The sequence below is a fragment of the Gigantopelta aegis genome, chromosome 1 (genome assembly GCF_016097555.1).
Source record: "Gigantopelta aegis isolate Gae_Host chromosome 1, Gae_host_genome, whole genome shotgun sequence".
Classification (NCBI taxonomy): domain Eukaryota; kingdom Metazoa; phylum Mollusca; class Gastropoda; order Neomphalida; family Peltospiridae; genus Gigantopelta; species Gigantopelta aegis.
This window is the reverse complement of record NC_054699.1, coordinates 18333921-18357032: the sequence shown is the minus strand read 5'-3', so window position 1 is coordinate 18357032 and position 23112 is coordinate 18333921. Positions and strand designations below refer to the sequence as shown.

The 23112-nt window shown below is 39.8% G+C and overlaps 1 protein-coding gene across 1 annotated transcript in view; it reads left to right on the top strand.

Annotated features, from left to right (window-relative positions):
• The first annotated feature begins 7607 nt into the window (after positions 1 to 7607).
• LOC121391796 (excitatory amino acid transporter 1-like) overlaps positions 7608 to 23112 on the top strand; it is a 30946-nt gene continuing 15441 nt past the window's right edge. Inside the window, exons 1-4 of the mRNA XM_041523317.1 lie at positions 7608 to 7654; positions 10028 to 10243; positions 17300 to 17374; positions 21037 to 21159. Coding sequence (XP_041379251.1) covers positions 10042 to 10243; positions 17300 to 17374; positions 21037 to 21159 — 400 coding nt within the window. The 5' untranslated portion in view covers positions 7608 to 7654; positions 10028 to 10041. The remainder of the gene's footprint in view (positions 7655 to 10027; positions 10244 to 17299; positions 17375 to 21036; positions 21160 to 23112) is intronic.

Here is a 23112-nt window from a genome sequence, read left to right as displayed (position 1 = left end):
ATGCGCCCAACAAGAAATATCTTTCTTTGTAGGAATATGACGTGTGGTTACAGGCATCTTATCTTTTGTGTACACCTTGGGCAAACTGACAACATTTTCACAATTCTGATTGCAAATCTCAATTCCACTTATAGCATAAGTGGTCATTGTGTATGGTTCACCCATTGTATCCAGAGTAATTTTCATCTATTTACCACTGGCACCCAGTTTATTCATTATGTCTTCGGTACAGAAGGAGACACTTGAACCTGGATCTAAAAATGCGTATGTATCTATAGCCGTTAAACCATTCTTCATTTTCACTGGAATAATGGGCATAGTACATTCTCCATCTCCGGCCCTCATATCACTGGTTAGACAACCAGAACATGCACTTGTAATTATATTAGGTTTTGAATCTTCCTTTCTTTTAATGTCAACATCAAGAAGTGTCTGATGTCTTCCTTGACAAACTGAACACACAACATGACCTTTACAGTATTTTCACATGTGGCCGCGTTTGAAACATCTAAAACACACACCTTTTGATTTTAGAAATCCCAACTTGTTCTCAATTGTAAGTGCAGCAAATTTGTCACATTCACTTAGAAAATGTAATGAATCACACATAAGGCATTTGATGTCTTTTACTGGAGCCATTTTTGTTTCATTAATTTCTCTAACAATGCTTATCGGTTCATTCAAGCGATCACATTTGATTTCTATCTGCACATCTTTGCCATCACACAAATTAGTTTTATTTTAAAAGACTGCGTATGCTTGGGCTGTACCTTTTCATCTTTGTACATTGCATCTTTACCAGAAATCGGGTGAACAGCATTTTTAGCCTCAGTCTTTACGAACACAGTTAGATCATGGAATGTAATTCTTTGTTTTGCTTGGCACACAATATTTCTCCACTTATCATGAAGGTAGAAAGGCAACTTCATCACCAACTTTTTCATGTTGTCTGGGTATTCAAGCACTTTCACACTCTCTATACATTTAACTGCATTTTCACAATCAGCTAAGAAAATCCCAAAATCATCCAATGCTTTGGCATTATCAGGTTTTATGTCAGGCCAGTCCATTTCTCTTTTAACAAAAGCTTGTGCTATTTTCTCTTCATTACCATATCTTTCCTCCAATTCTTTTAAAGCTGCCAGATAGCCCTGTTCCGCATCCAAGTAGCTATAACCTTTTACCACTTTGTTAGCACCACCTGATGTGAATTGTTCTAGATAGTTCATTCTCTCATCTACACTATCAGTGTTGTTAACCACTTTTGTTCGAAACTGACACATGGACTGTTTGTAGGTCAATGGATCACCACTAAAGTTAATTATTTCAGGAGTTGGTTTTTTCAACAAATGCACAACTGACATAATTACATCACCATTCTTCTGTCTATAAGATTCCCTTATGTCAACCATGTTAGCATTAGCACAACTATCAATGATGGGCTGGGGGTTACTTAACATCAGGAGGTACAAATACATTAGCTTCAGGATTCAACATAAAGTTAGCATTATAACTGTCAACCAATGCTCATGTAATGTTTTGTTTATGAATAGCATCGCTCGCCACATTTGAATGCGTCTCCAAAACAGTTTTAGTAATATGTTTTTGAACTATATCAACACACTTATCTGAACATGTACTCGACACAGCTTTATCACCATATTGATCCAACACTTCTGTTTTGGCAACAGTAACAGCTAACTCAGTCTGCAATTCTAATTCTTGTTCTTTTAAATGTAGTTTAAATTTTTTCTCTGTTCCTGCCGAATTTTCTCACACATAACAGAACTTGCAACTGATAATCTTGTTTTATGAGAAACACTAATCCGCATATCATGTCCGTCTGCACTTTGATAACTAAGTCTGTCCTGAATTTGTAGCCACTCATCAACTTTTGATTTAAAAACTAACATACGCGTAACGAACACACTTAACTCATCTGTAAAGTCCGAATGTCCATGTAGCAAAACATTATCTTCTTCTTTAAGAAAGTCTTCATAAATAACCAACCACTGTATTCACTTCTGACACAACTGTACTTTGGACCTTTTTTTGACAATAAGTTCTCTATTACACTTTCAAAGTTTTTCAATTTTCTGTCAGTGCGACGTAATACTTTCTCTTTAGTATCCATGAAATATGATAAACCTTCATCAGTCAATTTTCTGTATCTCTTATAAGTGTCTGAATCTTTAGTATCTACACTAATACTATCGTTAATCACTCCACTTTCTGCAGTGTATCTTGAATCTCTACTATCTTGAGCATCTTTAACTTGTCCCTCAACAGGATCATCTTGGTTTAACTTGAGACTTGTTTTCATCTGAATTTGAAGCCATGGTTTCAAAAAACGTCAATGAATGTACGGAGACACAACATCAATTCATCTTCATCTTGATACAATTCTTTATTTTGAATTAGATTGACTGTAACAAATATAAAAATATTTGTTAAGTAAATGTTCTATATATAAATAAACTTATATTGTATAAAGAGTCAAAATAAACTATTGTATGAGACCCAAACCATTGTTTTTTGTTTTCTTTTTAATAAACTTTGTCAGTAAAGTTTTTAATATCAAGATTTGTATCTAATTATTCTAAAATGTTTTCGTAATGAAATATAAACATATTTAGTCTTATTTCTTGTACAAATCTTAACATTACCAACTGTCGACAACGCACACGCTTTCTCAGCCATGCTCGTCTGCCCTATAAATAGTACAGTGCAAGCACATGTTTTTTAAACAAATATTTTAACTTATAAATTTGTGCTACTTTGTTTACTTTGCATCAACATTAATTAATACTCAGTGAATTGCTGAGTTCTTATCAAATTATATGCATACCGTTTTGTATGTCCCCCGTAGCTTCACATTTCTTATTACATCCTCGTGTCCAAGCCATTTTTTCATATCTAAAAATGCACGAGATGACGGATGTGACGTCACACATTATACATATTCATAACTACCCAAAGAAGCTACTAAACTACGTCTCTAACCGTAACAGCGAAGTCGCATTCAAATGTCGGGTGAATTATATATCGTCGCGTGAGCGCTAAAAGGTAAGTGGCAGATACGACCTAAAACGTCTTTTTTGTATATTCGGAATCGCCATCTCCGATTACATATTGTCACAAAAAATCGTGGCTATGTCTCTAATAGAGGTATTTCGCATTCCTATTGCGCATGCGCGCGAAGAGTAACGTCCCTTGACAAAATAGACTGAAACTAGTCTATTTACAAATTGGGGGGCGTGACAGACAGGTTGTTATGGGCGAATTGAGTAGCTTCGTAGGAGACTTTTAAACTTTGGCAACTAACATGTACATATTTCGAATTGGATGGTATAATGGCCGTAGAAAACGGTCCGCTGAAATTTACATAATAAAAATGCTAAAATTTTGGATATTAAATAATGATGAAAAACAAAACTACTGTCTCCAAAAGAAAATCCTATTTAAGGTAGGTAATAAAAACAAAAGACGTAAGTGCCCCATCTAGGTGGTTATGGGTTTGAAATGTTTTGAAATTAGGGCTGTACATGACCAGTTGTAAACATCAGTTCTCTTACTATCAGTTATCTAAACTTTAAAAAATAAATATATCCATTAATTTTCATCATATTACCCTCGGTATCCTCTGACAGAAATCATTAAGTGGAAAATTCAAAGAATATCAAAGGGTTGGTCAAAAATTACAAACACTTGAACCTAATGTGATAACAGAGGAGCATAAAACAAGTCTAATTAAAATTAGCCCCACTGGTTAATTACCTGTGGATCTAACAGCACCCCGTTGGAGCTCATGTCCAGTTGACCTTTCATTCGACCAATCAAAACCTTACTTGCAAAATCATGCCAGTGATTTGAAAAGAATGTGAAAACATTTGGGATTATGCTGAGGGTATACAAAATGATTCGGGTGAATTACGAAGTATGCCGGAACTAATTTCAATATAAATTTGTATATAAAATTCGTTTCAAGACGAAAAAAAAAATCGTGATGGTATAGCCATAAAATCTGTTTATACTAGTATACAATCCAGAGTTTATTACTGCATTTTCCCCCCAGTTTTGTTAATGTTGAAATAGGCCAACAAGTTCGCCTATTGCTTAAGCGGCAATCTAATTGAATTGGAGTCCACCTGGACATGGGAGTCCACGCAATGCTGTTAGATCTACTGGTAGACCAGTAGAGCTAATTTTAATCAGATTGCATAAAACAAGTCTTCCCCATGAATGTCCAAATGTACTTTCGTCCTTTTGACGTGGGGCTCCCTTGCTAATGTTAAAAGAATAAGACTTAGTGTGGGACTCTCTTGGCGACAATATACTGAAACAGAACCCCCCCCCCCCCCTCCCCACCAATACATGTAGTACCTGTTTATTTACCATAGTAAACACAAATGTCATTAAGCTTAATAGTATACAATAAACAGAAGGTGCATGTAAATATTTAGAACTTGTTCAAAATAAAATCCATTCTGTACAAATACAAATAATAAAGGAATAATAAAATGTCTTGCAGGTATTTATTATAAATTACCCAAGATTGGTCATTGATCTGCTGTTAGACGAGGTATTCTTTTAATATATCTTAAGATAAAATTGTTGTTTTAATTGGGGGAGGAGGGTGACTAGTGGATGCAAAACCAGCTAAAGTTAAAGTTTGTTTTGTTTAAAAACACCACTAGAGCACATTGATTTATTAATTATCAGCTATTGGATGTCAAACATTTTGTACTTTTGTATAGTCTAGAGTGCAAACCTGCTACATTTTCTCATTAGTAGCATGGTATCTTTTATATATACCACCCAACAGACAGGATAGCACATACCACAGCCTTTGATATACTAGTCGTGATGTACTGGCCTAACTCGAATTAAACTGAGAAACCGTAACCGGCAGAGGTGTTCCGATTGCAAAAAAATCATGAATCGTTTTCTTTTTGCTTAAATAAATTTCAGGGTCCCTACATAAAATTAGGGTATATCGAGGGAACCGGAAACACACACACATGTATATCATCATCATCATTTCCTAATGACATTTAGGGCAGTGACGAAGTTCCTCCACGCCGGTCTATCCCTTGCCAATCTCTCGATGGTGCCTCAACTGTGTCCTGTCTCCTTCATCTCTATTTCCACTGTTCGGCGCCATGTTGTTTTCGGACGTCCTCTCTTTCTTTTTCCTTCAGGGATCCAGCGCACTGCAGTTCTGGTGATAGATGTGTCTTCTTTTCGGAGAATGTGACCGATCCACTTCCACCGTCTTCTGGTGATGATGGTTCGAATGCTTTCCTGATTGGTCTTTTTCAGTATTTGCTCATTGGAGATTTTTCTGGGCCAAAATATTCTTAGGATTCTCCGGAGACTATTTGTATGGAAGGAAGATAGCCTAGACAGGTCTTTCTCTGTCATACGCCAGCACTCTGATCCATAGAGAAGGGTGGTAAGTATACAGCTCTGGTAGATTCTTAGCTTCGTGCGGATGCTATATTGTGTTGATTTCCATACTGCCTTCATGCTCATGAAAACACCTCTGGCCTTATTTAATCTGCTGTGAATGTCCATGCTTGCACCTCCATCCTGGCTAATGACGCTACCCAAGTATATGAAGGTCACTTAGGTGGTAGTACTTGTTAGTTCAGACTGCCCGACCTTCACTGCTGATGGACTTGGGATGCTCACAGTCATCACTTTTGTTTTCTTTTGGCTAATTTTTACTCAAACTTGTTGGCTGAAAGTGTTGAGCCTAATTGTTGTCTTTTTTGTATATGACAATGAGGGTGCGACAAGAGAGCAAGGTCATCTGCAAAATCAAGGTCCTCTAGAGTGAAGAACAGCGTCCATCTGATACCTTTTGGTTTGTCTTCTGTTGTACGTCGTAGTACCCATTCAATGACAATGTTGAAGAGGATGGCCGACATTACATACCCCTGTCTGACTCCAGTTTTCACACAAAAAAACCTGTCACTTTGGTCAATGCTGCATGTTAAATTTGAATAGAAGTTTCGAATGATATTAACACTCTCAATCGGAATTCCGTATGCCCTCAATATTCGCCATAGACTTTCCGTGTATGCTATCAAATGCCTTTTCAAAGTCAATAAAGATATATAGCTGTCTTTGCCATTCTGAACACTGTTCAATGATCTTGCGAAGCGCAAACATTTGATCTGTGCATCTGTATACTCTACGGAATCCACTTTGTTCTTTCCTGAAAGCATCATCAATAGCATCTGTAATTCATCGGACAATTATTTTGCATAGGATCTTACTTGGTACAAAGAGAAGGGTAATTCCACGCCAGTTATTGCAATCACTCAATGCTCCTTTCTTGGGGATCCTGATTATCACACCTTTCTTCCACTCCTCTGGTATTCTACCTCCTTCCCATACTGCTATGAGGACATGTGTCAAGATGGAGGCGGCTGTTTCTGGCTCTGCTTTAAACAATTCGGCATTCAGGTTATCTTGGACAGGGGCTTTACCGTTCTTCAAGGACTCTTCGTCAGGTGGTGGTCTGTTTAGTATTTCCTGGAAATGTTCGGTCCATCGCATTTCCTGATTCTTCTCTGTTGTCGGTAAGTTTCCTTGCTTATTTTTGACAAGCGTGTATATATATATCCCCCATCACCCCCAACACCCACGCCTACACACACCCAAAGAAAATAGAAAATAATGCAAAAAAAAATGTTTTAAATGTTTTTGTTATACTAGGCACCATGGTTAAAAATAGTTTAGTTATAAAAAAGAGGGGACATATAGAGGTCCTTTCACATTTTATTCGACTTGTTTTAAGTTTGGGTTTCATCATCGTTCACGTGTGTGAATGTACTTTTATTTTGGCCATTCGTCTGTGTGCATTTTAACGACAATATACACATCGTAGAATTTATATCAGTTGAATTTTGATGAATTTCGGAAAAAATTCACTTTCAATACCATGTGACGTGTTTCGCAGGCAAACACTGAGTTTACGTCAATCGTGCGCTCCGCATAGCTGGCATCGCTGTTAACACATGTCAGCAGAAGTATATGTTTACTATGATTATGATTCGGTTGGAGGAGACAATTATTTTAAAGTAATTTTAATGCTAACTATACTAAAATGTTACACATCGAACAAATTATGTTGTATAACTTAATGGCGTCCAAGCAAACGTTGGGCCCCGTGGTCTTTGAATGGCGAAATATGATTGGTCCAGCGCGGTTGTCAATCACGCTGTACGGAGAGGTCAATTCTGAAGGTGATCTCAGACATGTCAACTCTCCCGTATTCCGCGGGAGACTCCCGGTATCTGAAAAATTCAAGCTACTGTGGCCGTGTATAGACATTCAGTGTTGTCATATTAAAAACTATTTAGTCCCAATAACGACTCCGACTTGTAAAATGTCTTCCCAGTAGATTACATAATGCAAAGTTCTATGGCTGGAAGTGTCAGAGTTGACAGCGACCGCATGCATCAATACACACGATGTTTACCACTGAATCGTGACATTGGCCTGGGAAGATGTGAAGCCCGGTTATTGGCTGAGGGCTTTGAGCTGGGACAGAAGAACCCAAGTGCGGGGTCTTATGCAGTGAACCATCACAGAGGTGAGACGCTCAGTTCGAAGAGTATCGCAGCTCAGAGTCACAAGATTCGTAAGTAACATTATATATATATATATATATATATATATATATATATATATATATATATATATATATATATATATATATATATATATATATATATATATATATAGTATATATAGATAGAGAGAGAGAGAGAGAGAGAGAGAGAGAGAGAGAGAGAGAGAGAGAGAGAGAGAGAGAGAGAGAGAGAGAGAGACTGGCCAAAACACTATATTTCTGTATTCCACGAGTGTATTTCCTACAGGCAGCCCTCTAATAATAAACGTGCCATCAGGGGGCGTTGCGCGTGCTAAACCGTATAAATGTAAATGCCGTGATATCGTGGAACCCGCGATATCGTGAGCAAGGAGTATACCTAGAAACAGTATGTTTTTGGTAAATAAACATTATATAGTCTACAGAGATTCAAGGTTAAGGCGAGGTACGAACGATGTGTTGTTTATCAGTTCAGAGAGATTCAAGGTCAAAGTTTTGCTTTGTATACACAAGATCTGACACATATTTTCGCCCTTGGTCCACATAAGTGTACGAGACAGGGGGGGTGGGGGTGACAGGGGGCCAACTTCCCCCTTAGTGCTGGAGCCAAACCTCAAATTCGAACAACTATGATAGAGATATTCGGGCAAAATGTGCTAACCTGAGAACGTTTTAGCATGTATTTCCATCAGTCTACCCATGTAAAAATGCGTTTGTATCCCTATATAGCTATTTGGCAAAGGAAGGAAGGAAATGGGTGGTTTTAACGACGCACTCAACACATTTTATGTACGGTTATATGGCGTCAGACATATGGTTAAGGACCACACATATATTGAGGGAGGAAACCCGTTCTCGCCAATTCATGGGCTACTCTTTTTTATTAGCAGCAAGGGATATTTTATATGCACCATACCACAGACAGGGTAGTACATACCACGGCCTTTGATATACCAGTCGTGGTGTACTTGCTGGAACGAGAAATAGCCCAATGGGTCCACCGACAGGAATTGATCCCACACCGAGCGCTGTACCACTGGGCTATGTCCCTCCCCTAGCTATTTGGCAGTAATGCTAATATTAATAAATTTTGTCATGCACTTTCGGGCATTTTAATTTTAATTCGGGCAAAACCCAGCCTGCCCTCCTGCAAAAATAGGAGCCCGTACGCCTATATCTGTCCCAATAGTGAATTTTTGGTCTGGGCTAGTGTAAAATAATCAGTTGTTTTACTATAATACACAGAGCACTTGTTAAAGCTTCTGTGATGGCTACCGACATTCTCAAACTGTTGTCAAACACTCCACTTGAGTTTTATGAGTACATTCATGTATTAATCATTGGCTTGGGTGTCAAACATTTCGTAATTTTGATATGTAGCCTTCGGGGGAAGTCGGTGAGGAAAGCACAAGAATCATGTCAAGTATCTAGATTAAACAAACTCTCGTGGCCTTAAAAAAATCTGAATATTAAAGGGACATACCCTAGTTTCAACCCGTGAAAATTAACACTATGTTTAGTTAATCTACAAACCTGAAACACATTTGAATAAAGTTACAATTGAGTGAAACATGAGTCTGTGATTTTGAAATGGTGAAATACCCTTTAAAAATAGACTAAAACTCGACTCCATAACTGTTACTTCTAAGACGCACGTGCGTTTTTACAAATATGAAAAATGCATTTTGTGATATTAAAAACACCAGGATAACCAAAGACACTTCGAATGTACGAACATTGATAATCTAAAAAATAAAATCTAAGTTGAGTATGATTTCAGTTATCAAAAACGGCTATAATAGTCAAAAATATACCTTAGTGTTTAAAAACTAGGGTATGTCCTTTAACTACGGCGCATTGACCTGTGTGAGTGTGTGTGTGTGTGTGTGTGTGTGTGTGTGTGCTGCGCGCACGCGTGTGTGGTATGTGTTGTGTTTTGTGTGTTATGCGTTCGTGTGTGTCTGTGTATGTGTGTGTATGTTTGTGTGTGAGTGTGTCTGCGTGTGAGAGAGAAAGTGTGTGTCTGTTGTGTTTATGTGTGTGTTGTGTGTCTGTGTGTGTTGTGCGCGTATGTGTGTTGTGTGTGTGTGTGTGTGTGTGTGTGTGTGTGTGTGTGTTTCTGCGTGTGTGTCTGTGTGAGAGAGAGTGTTTGTATGAGAGAAAGAGAGAGAGAGAGAGAGAGAGAGAGAGAGAGAGAGTGTGTGTGTGGTTTGTGTGTGTTGTGTATGTTATGCGTGCGTGTGTGTGTTATGCGTGTGTGTTGTGTGTATGTGTGTGTGTGCGTGTGCGTGCGTACGTGTGTGTGTATGTATGTATGTGTGAGATTTTTTTTTTAGGGGGGGGGGGGTTGGTTGGGTTTGTTTGGAGGGGTGTTGTTAATGTTGTAGTTGTTGTTGTTTTCAGATAATCTACCAGCCATGGAAAGGACTTATTTTTCACAAGATCCAGAGATAATCATTGAACAAATGAGCGTGCGACATCTATTTTGGGTCAAGGTCAAAGGTTACTTCCGAAAAGATGTACTGATGATTTTGACATTGACTGGGATCATTTTGGGATTTGCTCTGGGATTCGGGATCAGGGAGCTGCACCCGTCCAAGGATGCCATAATGTGGATGGGTAGGATTTTTTTTGTTTTTTGTTTAACTACACCACTTGAGCACATTGATTATTTAATCTTGGAGAGGAAACCCGCTTACATTTTTTAATTTATATGTACCATCCCACAGACAGGATAGCACACACCACGGCCTTTAATATACCAGTCGTGATCCACTGGCTGGAACGAGAAATAGTCCAATGGGCCCACCGACGGGGATCGATCACAAACCGACCGCGCATCAAACGAGTGATTTACCACTGGGTCACCTCCCGCCTCTAGGATGGGTAGGACGACCCGTATCTAATTTTAATTTCCTAGTACACATGCACGGGAACGTTAATGCCCAGCGCATCTTATAAATATAATGTCCCTGTTACACTCTACTGCACTCCCGCCTCTAGGATGGGTAGGACGACCCTTATTTAATTTTAATTTCCTAGTACACATGCACGGGAACGTTAATGACCAGCGCATCTTATAAATATAATGTCCCTGTCACACTCTACTGCACTCCCGGACTTTGAAAGTTTTCAACAAAGCGCAGTGACATCGCTGAACTTGTGAAATCCATGACACATGCATGGGCGTACATAGGATTTTGAAAAGGGGGGTTCCAATACATAGGATTTTGAAAAGGGGGGTTCCAAAATAGATTGCAGAGATATTGGGCATATATTTCTATGTTGAGTAAATATAATAATGTCAGATATCAATGTCAGATATATTAAATTATAAAAAAAAGCGATTTCAGGGGGGGTTCGGTCGAACCAATCGACCCCCCCCCCCCATGTACGCCCATGACATGACAGCTTACAGTAGCTTAAAGTACACTCTTGATTCGATTATTACCATCTCACTGCGGCCCTATGCGTTCCCAGTTTGATCATCAGTGTGCTCCCACTGTGCTCTGTGCGCTCTCAATGCGCTCCCACTGTGCTCTGTGCGCTCTCAATGCGCTCCCACTGTGCTCTGTGCGCTCTCAATGCGCTCCCACTGTGCTCAAGGCGCTCTCAATGCGCTCCCACTGTGCTCTGTGCGCTCTCAATGCGCTCCCACTGTGCTCTGTGCGCTCTCACTGCGCTCCCACTGTGCTCTGTGCGCTCTCAGTGCGCTCCCACTGTGCTCTGTGCGCTCTCAATGCGCTCCCACTGTGCTCTGTGCGCTCTCAATGCGCTCCCACTGTGCTCTGTGCGCTCTCAATGCGCTCCCACTGTGCTCTGTGCGCTCTCAATGCGCTCCCACTGGATCCGTGCGCTCTCAATGCGTCCAGGTCGCTCTCGCTGCGCTCTCACTATGTTTGCAACTCGCGTGTATAGGTTGGACTATACCAATTAAAATCCCATAGGCGACCATGTTAACGTTTGTGTTTAAAAACACTATATGCACTATATCAACCAAACTATGACCCATAAATATCAGTACTACAACACCTACCTCAAAATATTAACTGCAGAAAATGGTACCTTTCATGGCTCATTTTCGGTATAACCAGATGTTTTTACAACACCCCTAGTTTCGCACAAAATTTCAGTACTTTTTTTACATGTACCCCATACATGTTCCAAGCACAAGGCTACTTGACACAGTGGTACTAGATGAATTAAAATTGTATACTTTTTTTTAGCCCAGATGAAACTAATTGATTTTACAACCAACACACTCACATTTATAACCAATCACAGGACTTGTGGTGTTAACTTCTCTATCAAAAGTTCGGTGCTAATCAAACATATCTTGTGGTACTCTCAGGAAGTTGAAGAAGGATGCAGGATCTTCGTGTTGTAGCTCAGGTATTAGGCGGTGATAGTGGCCGATCTGAACTCTTCTCCCCACGTCTAACCAGGATCGGACCCAGCATCTCCTCTCCCTTCTTCCCCACCTCCTCTTTCTCAAGATGTTGACAAGGGCCTGGTCATCCTGTGCCTGTTGTGCCTGCCTATGTGCTAACAACTGTACAATTAACACATTCTGCCTGTCTGCGGCCAATGGTGAAGAACAGATGAACACTGATTGTGTATAGATGATGAAGCTGTATTGATACCAAAATGGGGGGGGGGGGGGGGGTGGGGGGGCTCAGTGGAAGTGGGATTGCACTGTGAACCTATTGCAAACGTCAGAACAACGCCGTGAACGTATAACGAGCGTCATAGTCAAACGCACTAACAGCGCAATAAGAACGGGAGAGACACGTATTGAGAGCCCAATAAGCGTACAGCAATCGCACACCAGTTGCAGTGGACGATTTGTGCGACCTCAAGACGCTTCTATGCGTTATTGCTACGCCTACGATACGCTTATGTAGTTCGCTTTGCGCTGCCATGGCGACTGTACTGCATCATCAGAGCGCTGACCACCTGCTCTTGTTTTGTGCAAGCGCATAGGTTTGGCATTCAAAGTAGCTCATAGGAACCCTCTCCCGTCCTTGACACTTTGCACTGCGTCACCAAATCGTTCTCACAGACCTTACTACACTTTGCCTCACGCTTTTATACTTTTCATATCGCAGTAGGAGCGCCAGCGTGATCGCATTAGAGTGTGACAAGGGCATTAGAAAACATCATTATTTAAAGTTAGTCTCTGGTTACCATATTATAACATCATGTACAAATATAAAATACAAGCTCAAATGCACTTTAAAAAAAAACTCGTGTGTGTTCGCTATGAACGGAGATCGTCAAAAGTATACGCTCGATTCGTCGCTTTTGCCGCCATTGCTCGGCAAAGCACAAGCGACAGCCTGTTGTCACTTTCAGTTAACACGTGCGTTTGCGGATTTGAAATTGTAGGGGTCGTCTCAAAAAATTAAATGAGAAATCTTGTGCTGTACGAAGAACGTTCGGTTGAGAATAGGGTACTAGTCTTTCGATAAAACCGGTTTGATCTTGACAACGTATTATCGACAATCGAACCTTCCTATCTCAGAATTAATATTTTATAAAGTGCTAGTACAGTATAGTTTGTATAACACATTGATCATGTATATTTTTTTACATAAAATATACCAAAGTAGACATTGCACGTTTTCACTTCTTAATTTTACGAGTGTTAAAATCGACAAATTCAAATAAATATTATTTCGTAAATATTATCCATGTTAGAGCATATTGATTTATTAATCATCGGCTATTGGATGTCAAACATTTGGCAATTTAGACATACAATCTTAGACAGGAAACGTGTATATGTGAGGGGGGGGGGGGGTATTGGGGGTCGAAACACTTACCTGCCTAAAAATTGAAATATATTTTCTTGAGGAGCATGACCCCATATAAACTTCGCTCAACACAGTCTATAACCCCCAACCTCGCTAAAATCCCTGCACTCGCGCCTTGGAAACCCGCTACATTATTTTAGCAAGGCATCGTTTGTATGCACATCCCACAGACAGGATATCACAGACTATGGCCTTTTATATACCAGTCATGGCGCATTGGCTGGAACGAGCCCGCCGATGGAGATCGATCCTAGACCAACCGCGCAATTAAAAAAAAAACCCCACTTTTTTAGGTCTAAGTAATAAATAGAAGTAACATATAGTCTTGATAAATGTTACGTAAATCGAATACACCACTCTCTTCCTCTTCCCCTATAGCTTTACATAATTATTGACACACCCTTACATGTAACACGTATGCCAACCGATGGCCACTGTTAAAATTTCAAGCAAATCCCCCACCGACCCCTGGAAAGGTGTTATACCATACCTTTATGGATGTAAATATGTTTTGGAGATATGAGACGACCCCTCAATCAAGACAGTTAAATTTGTTCAAAATCACGTGAGAAGCTCAGCGCCTGCGCAAATCACGTAAAATCCCAGTTCTACTGGCGTCCCGCTAAATTATAAAAAAACAAAGCTGACCATGTCGTTTGTAGTTGACCTAGATAATGTAGATAAGCGAGCATTACGAAACTATAGCGATATGGTGGACCTTATATGTACCAAACAGAACTGGATCATCCATTCTAAGCTTAAATAATAAAAATATTCGAAGGACTGCAGCTTTAAATCGTGCCCATGCCCGATATCCATGCCCGATATTTGGATAGGGTGACACTAGGGAGGAACCTAGGCCTAGGCCCCCGCCATGGAACCTTGGACTGGCGATGCCAGAACACGGATCCATGGTGGGCGTGCCTGAACCTTTCTGGATAGGGGCACGAGAAAATAGTTCCAAGTCCAAGTCCTAGGCCTAGGCTCGTGCTTATAACACTTTTAGGGCCGATTTCATATGTCTGGGTTTCGAAACACCGGGTTATATCAAAACCTAGGTTTATGACTGGGTTTACGTAAAACGCTGAAAAACCGGACCAAGACATACACACATGTGTGTGTTTTACCCGTGTTTACAAAACCACGCTTTTTACATGGGTTACCTTCAGATTTGGAAAGGGACATAAGCGAGGAATTGCTTACACTTCATCACTTTGTAGTTGAAACTCGTTACCGGTATATTATTAGCATTCGCGTTCGAGATGGAGGATTAGTTATCTATTCCCCCCCCCCCCCCCCCCCCCGCCCAAATGTGGAGCAAACCTTCACATTCTGTCAAAAATTATGGACATATTTGGGAAAGTGAGCTGGCCTGAAAACATTTCACCATGTATTTCCATCATTTTACTCACAATAGTAGTTATAATCCATGTCAAATGCTTACAGAACCCTACATAGCTGATGGTAATAATGCAAAAATGCTTACAGAACCCTACATAGAGCTGTTGGTAATAATGCAAATATGAATAAACGTTTTGTTATTGGCATTTCCCTTTAATTTTAACATAATATTAAAACAAACAAAAGATGGGTCGCGTACGCCTGAGGGCACCGAGATAACGTATGGTCAAATTTTCAAAACTGTGGGCCTGTACCGCCTTGTTCCCCCTTTATTAAGACGAGACAAACACGAAAGTATGTCATTATAAGACTGTGCACAGTCTATGATAGACGTGTATTGCTTTGATACCGGTGGTAACCGATCAACTTTCATTACTAGTGTAGCAGTATCAGATGTTTCACATTTCTCAAACACAGAAAGGAAAACAGCTACGGGTGGGTCCAGACAATTTATTCGATGTCACACAAATTGAAGACAAGGAAAAAACACCCTACAAGAACAATAAAACAACAATACATATCACATCATAGAATACATATAGAATTCATGTATATGTCACCAAGTAAAAATAATGTAAATTGAATTATCCTGCTTTAAATCCTAAGTATTTAATGCCAAACTATAAAAACATTTGATAACATAAAGCAAATACATATAATAAGTACACTTGATTAACATGACAAATACAACTGGTCATATATCACAATTATACATGAAAAACTGATATTTGGTAAACATAATACATAAAAACTCATACCAGGTAGATGACACCTGGGTGTAAGATAAACTGGATTCTCCAGCACACAGAAAGAGAACAGGACAATCTACAATTCAAATACAAGACATATAAAAGAAACTATTGACAATCACATATCGTTAAACACGATGAACTAAAACACATACACATACAAATACACATACACAATTAACATGACATTCAGATTGTAGTTTTTCTTTAAGCCAGCTATCTTGAACAAATATTAATTCAATGTAATTTAATCAATATACCCAATATAAATACTCATTACTTTATACATTCATAAAGTAATTAAACAATAACTAGCCACAGTACTTTCTAAGGGTGTTAACTAACAATGCATGTATACAAAACATACATATATTAAATAAAACAAAATACAGACTAACCTTTCAGATAATATCCACTTTCAAATAATACTTGCAGTTCCACCTTTAAAAATGAAATCTGGCCTGACAATATAATCTTAGCAGGAGAAATAAACCTGAACACTAGAGACAAGTTGTTTTATTCCCTGATGGGCTTGGGAGAGGAGTTTGAGAACAATAGTTAACATGCAAGGCAAGTAACGTGCGTTAGTACAGTGTAAGCTGAAAGAAACGATTACCACAATTACAAGTTACCAGCCTATTGTTTGACATAACCTGGCTAAGGATAAAATAAAACATTAGTTACACAATAAGCTGACAGCAGGCAAGCTGTAAATAAAAACATACATTAATTACAAAAGCTGATAGCAGGCAATATCTACAAATAAAACATTAAATACAAATCCTAACTAAAACAAATACCACATACTTCCACACTAGTACTTCCTGTTTTCGTGCAGTTCATACACCATGAAGAAAATGTTTATTTTTACTAATTTAATAAATAACTATATTTATTACCCCCAGTGACCACTCATAACAGGGAAAATATTTTCCGTATTTTCTCAATGAGAAATATTATGCAGTGTTGTGACGTACAATATTACTGGATGATTTGACGCTTACAAACCAATGACTTTGTCGGTACTAGATATAACATCACGCGATTTGGCAAACATACAAACTGACGTCATGTACTTTAACGAAGTGATGAAGTGTAAGCTATTCCTCGCTTATGTCCCTTTCCAAATTTGCGGGTAACCCATGTAAAAAGCGTGGTTTTGTAAACACGGGTAAAACACACACATGTGAAATACACCACGGGTGTATGTCTTGGTAAGGTTTATCAGACCAGGTCTGGTGCTTATATAAGTTTTAGAGTCTAGATTAGACTCACTTGTCACACACACACACACACACACACATGCACACGCACGCACAAACACATATGTACACGCGCGCACACACACGCGCACCCACACACGCACACACATGTATACACACAGCCAAACACACGGACACACACACAACACACATAAACACACACAACACACACACACACGCACGCACACACACACACAAAGACACACACGCACATACACGGGCATACACACAAATACACACACACACACATACAGGAAAATCACACACACATACACATACACACATACAAATACACACACACACACACACACGGACACACACACACGGACACAAACACATACGGACACACAAACACACAAATGTATATACAATGTTGTTATTTGTTGTTGTTGTTGTTGTTTTTGTTGTTGTTGTTTTTGTTTTTGTAGGTTTTGTTTTTTGTTATAGGTATGCCAGGAGAACTGTTTCTGCGCGTGCTTCGTCTGATGGTTCTCCCGTTAATTGTATGCAGTGTCATATCAGGTGATAAGTATGTCGATAATGTTTATTGTCATATATACTCTTCAAAAAAAGAAACGCAAAAGGGTACAAATGGGTTATAACTCCGATTTTATGTTTCCTACCGGTTCATGCTTTGTGAATATAAGGTCATTGCATGTCCCAAACACATTCCCACGGTTACATTCGATAAAACGCAGCTACTGTACAATAAAGTTCCAAAATGTGAATATTCGCAAAAACGCAGCCACGTGCAAACCATGTCACCACTGCACGTGCGTTGTCTGCACGTGCAACATGAACACCGACAGTATAAAAGTGCAGGGTGTTCGCTTGCCTGGCCTCTGTATCTGGCCGACAGTTGACAATCCAGGACATGCCACGTCTCAGTGAACCGCAGAGAAAATGCCATCGGCCGACTAGACGCAGGCGAATCCAGAACAGCCGTTGCCAGGGCATTCCATGTATCCCCAAGCACCATCTCCAGACTGTGGGACCGTTACCAGCAACATGGATCAACACGTGACCTCCCTAGATCCGGTCGACCACGGGTCACTACCCCCGGGCAGGACCGCTACATCCGGGTACGCCACCTTCGGGAACGATTGACTACTGCCACCTCCACAGCCGCAGCAATACCAGGTTTGCGCAAGATATCCGACCAGACCGTACGGAACCGCCTATGTGAGGTAGGAATTCGTGCCAGACGTCCAGTTCGAGGTGTCATCTTAACACCACAACACCGTCGACTCCGACTGCAGTGGTGCCAGATTCATCGACAATGGCCTCAACTGCGATGGAGACAGGTGTGGTTCAGTGACGAGTCCCGATTTCTGCTCCGACGTCATGATGGAAGATGTCGCGTGTATAGGCGTCGTGGTGAACGTTATGCGGCAAACTGCGTGCAGGAAGTGGACAGATTCGGCGGGGGTAGTGTCATGGTGTGGGCAGCCATCTCACACACTGGCAGAACTGACCTGGTCCACGTGCAGGGCAACCTGAATGCACAGGGCTACATTGACCAGATCCTCCGGCCACACATCGTTCCAGTTATGGCCAACGCCAATGCAGTGTTCCAACATGACAACGCCAGGCCTCACACAGCACGTCTCACAACGGCTTTCCTACAGAACAACAACATTAATGTCCTTCCTTGGCCATCGATATCACCGGATTTGAACCCAATTGAGCATCTATGGGACGAGTTGGACCGACGCCTCCGACAGCGACAGCCACAGCCCCAGACCCTGCCCGAGCTGGCAGCAGCCTCGCAGGCCGAGTGGGACACCATCCCCCGGGACGTCATCCGTACTCTGGTTGCTTCAATGGGCAGGCGGTGCCAGGCAGTTGTCAACACACGCGGAGGCCACACCCGGTATTGACTCCAGATGACCTTGACCTTGGTGGTGTGTCCTATCACTTACTCACAATGGACTAGAGTGAATTGTGAACAATCCTGCAACATTTGGTAATTATCGGGACTCACCATTCAATAATTAAATCAATTCTCCAAATGTTATGACAATGTGGTTTTGCGTTTCTTCTTTTGAAGAGTATATAATGATTAAAATGTAAAACTTTGTTGTGTTTAACGACACCACTAGAGCACATTGATGTATTAATCATCGGCTATCGGATGTTACACATTTGATAAGTTTGACATATAGTCTTAGAAAAGAAACCCGCTACATTTTCCATCAGTAGCAAGGGATTTTTTATGCATCATTCCACAGACAGGCTTACACATGCCACGAACTTTGAAATACCAGTCAATGTGCACTGTCTGGAACGAGGTGATATTGTCATAGAATATAATATGTGACATAGCATTATGTTTTTCATAGTGTGATATCAGATATTGTTATATTGTATTTAGACCTTTAATTATTATTATTTTTTAATTAGGGCCAGCTTATTTTTGAAGGTAGGGTCGGGTTCCTGAAAACAGTTGGGCTGAATTTACACTCATGTAACTAAATACATTTAGAGTTTAAAGTTTGTTTTGTTTAACAACACCACTAGAGCACATTGATTTATTGATCATCAGCTATTTGATGTCAAACATGTGGTCATTTTGACACAGTCATAGAGGAAACCCGCTACATTTTTCCATTAGCAGCAAGGAGCTTTTATATGCACCATGCCACATACAGGATGGCACATCCCATGACCTTTGATATACCAGTCGTGGTGCAATGGCTGGAACGAGAAATAGCCCAATGGGTCAACCGACGGAGATCGATCCCAGACCGACCGCGCATCAAACGAACGCTTTACCATTGGATCACATCCCGCCCCTAGGATGGTTAGGACGACCCTTATCTAATTTTAATTTCCTAGTACGCATGCGCGAGAACGTTAATACCCAGCGCTACTTAGAAAATTATTAGAAAACATTACTATGTCGTGCCCATGCCCGATATTTGGAGTGGATGACACCATCTCTTGTATGTATGCGGGGGGTGGGGGGGGTCACAGCCTCTAGTGGGGGAGCACAAACCATAGTTTTATCTTTATTTTTACACAGAGTGGTTAGGGAGGGAGGCCAGGCCTGCTGCTTATAAAACTCTAATAGAGTCTGAGACACTAATGTCATGACAACGCCATACAAATCATGAAAAATAATTCACACAAAAGCTACTCGATCTCTGCAAAGCACAGGGATGTCTCAATTGCGGAGTCAGGAGGTGTGTGAAGTTTCTCCGAAATAAATCACTTAAAGTGATATTCCGAGTTTGCTGCAGTTTTTAAGATGTTATCGACTAACGGAGACTTTTTAACGATTGTTCTGCATAAAATATCAGTAGCTGTATATTAAACGTGTTTCTGATCATTCTAATATTTGCACTACGTTAAATTTCATTTTATTTCCTAAAATAAACATTTTTCGTACGTACGAAATTGTTTGAAGAAAAAATCCAGTTTGACCTTCTTACAAATATTAAGACGACCAGAAACACATTGAATATACAGACACTGATATTCTGAACAAGAAAATATATTTAATATGTAAGTTTAATCGTAGACATATTTTATTAGTCTGGAACATCTTACAATGCAGCAAACTCAGAAATATCCCTTTAATCTGCCCTGTTCTCTGTATATATTTTTGAATTATATGTTAATTAATAGAGGTCACGACACTAGGTTTATTGACATTTAAGCAAATGTACTAGGGTGACACTACATAATTGACGTATGCATTCATAGTCATCAAATAAAAACATTTCAACAGGAATTTTACACTGAAAGCTGTCCAGCGTTCAGAAAACAAAAAACGTTATGCACTAATTTATTTTGATGTAAGGACATCCAAAATCACGGCATTCGAGTTTGACGTCATTTCCATTCAAAAATACATATTCTTACGTCATTTGAATATTTTACAAAAATACGCTGTAATAAGCTTCAGATTATATGATAAAGAGATTATTTCCCTCGTGTGTTTCGGTTTTGTCAATATCATATATCAGGAATAAAAATAATGTATTAAGCTCTCTATCTCTCTCTCTCTCTCTGTCTCTGTCTGTCTGTCTGTCTGTCTGTCTCTCTCTCTCTCTCTCTCTCTCTCTCTCTCTCTCTCTCTCTCTCTCTCTCTCTCTCTCTCTCTCTCTCTCTCTCTCTCTCTCTCTCTCTCTCTTCTCTATGTATATTAAACAATAAATCTCTATAAATTATGATTGTAGGCACAGCGTCAATGGACCCCAGATCTAACGGTAAAATCAGCCTCACGGCGTTCCTGTTCATCGCTGCAACCAACGTGCTCGCCAGCGGGTTAGGTGTGGTGCTCTGTGTCGTCATTCAACCAGGTTAGTGATGACGATTATACCTGTGTGTGTGTGTGTGTATATATATATAGATAGATAGATAGATAGATAGATAGATAGATAGATAGATATAGATATTACGAATTAAAGTAGAAACTGAGTGCTACAAATATTAGTATACGACCGCAAACACATTCGATATACAGACACTGGTATTCTAAACAAGAAAATGTATTTACTATGAAATAGTAGTCGCCAAAAAGTTCTTTTATCGGAAACATCTTACAATAGCTGGAAACTCGGGACAGTCCTTTAAAGCAACACGTGGTATCTACTGCACTGCACGAATTAAAGTAAAAACTGAGTATATATATATATATATATATATATATATATATATATATATATATATATATATATATATATATATATATATATATATATATATATATCACGAATTAAAGTAAAACTGAGTGCTACAAACATATATATACATGTATGTGAGTGTGTGTGTGTGTGTGTACACACACACACACACACACACACACACACACACACACACACACACACACACACACACACACACACACACACACACACACACACACACACACACACACACATTTGTACGTACAAAATTATTGAGAGGTAAAATTCGGTTTGGACTACTACAAGCATTAGGACAACAACAAACACCATGTAAATACAGACACTGCTTTTTAAATAAAAAATATTTTAAATAAGAAAATGTATTTAATTTGTATGTTAAGACATCGAAAAGGCTCTATTGGTCGGAAACATTACAATGGTTGCAAACTCAGGACTGTACCTTTAAGTAAAGGTATAAGACTATCATTTGTTGTGTTCTTACTTGTTGGAACAATTTAATATAGTCCGGTTTAGGAAATAAGGAAATGGAAGAAAATGTTTTATTTAACGACACACTCAACACACGGTTATATGGCGTCGGACATATGGTTAAGGACCACACAGATATTGAGGGAGGAAACCCGCTGTCGCCACTTCATGGGCTACTTTTCGATTAGCAGCAAGGGATCTTTTATATGCACCATCCCATAGAGAGGATAGCACATACCACGGCCTTTGATGTACTAGTCGTGATGCACTGGTTGGAGCGAGAAATAGCCCAATAGGCCCACCGACGGGGATCGATCATAAACCGACCGCACATCAAGCGAGCGCTTTACCACTGGGCTACGTCCCGCCCCTGGTTTAGGAAATAGTTCCTCATAAAAAATATTTAAAACTCTGATATGTTTTTTGAAATCATTCTATGATGAATACAAGTAGATTGGCCTCTGTAATATCTGAAGGGCGGGATTTAGCTCAGTCGGATACCAACTGATTGGGTTTTTCTCTCGTTCCAAACAATGCACCACAACTGGTCAAAGGCCATGGTGTGTGTTTTCCTGTCTGTGGGGAAGTGCATATAAAAGATCCCGTGCTGCATTAGGAAAAATGTAGCGGGTTTCCTCTGATGACTACGAGTCAGAATTAGCAAATGTTTGACATCCAATAGCCGATGATTAATTAATCAATGTACTAGTGGTGTCTTTGAACAAATCAAACAAACAGACTGTAGTATCTGAATAAGCCACAAGTTACTTGCTACATTCAGTACTAATTGATAACAACTGTGCAAGTGGTATATTATTACTAACATGACAACAACACGAGGCGGTGCTCTCACATGAGGGTGGTTAACTAAACATTTTCGCGGTCGGCTTATGTTGATTTTTGTTTTTGGGAGGCATTTGTCAAGGGAGAGAACTCTTAAAATCTAGTAATCACATGACTCTCTAGACTCTTTTTCACAGTCCTTAACCATATGTTCGACGCCATATAACCGTAAATAAAATGTGTTGAGTGCGTCGTTAAATAAAACATTTACTTCCTTCCTTCCTTTTTCACAGAATATATCTTGACATCGATCATTAGCGTAGGAAGCGTGTGTGGGGATGGGGTCGTGTGTCC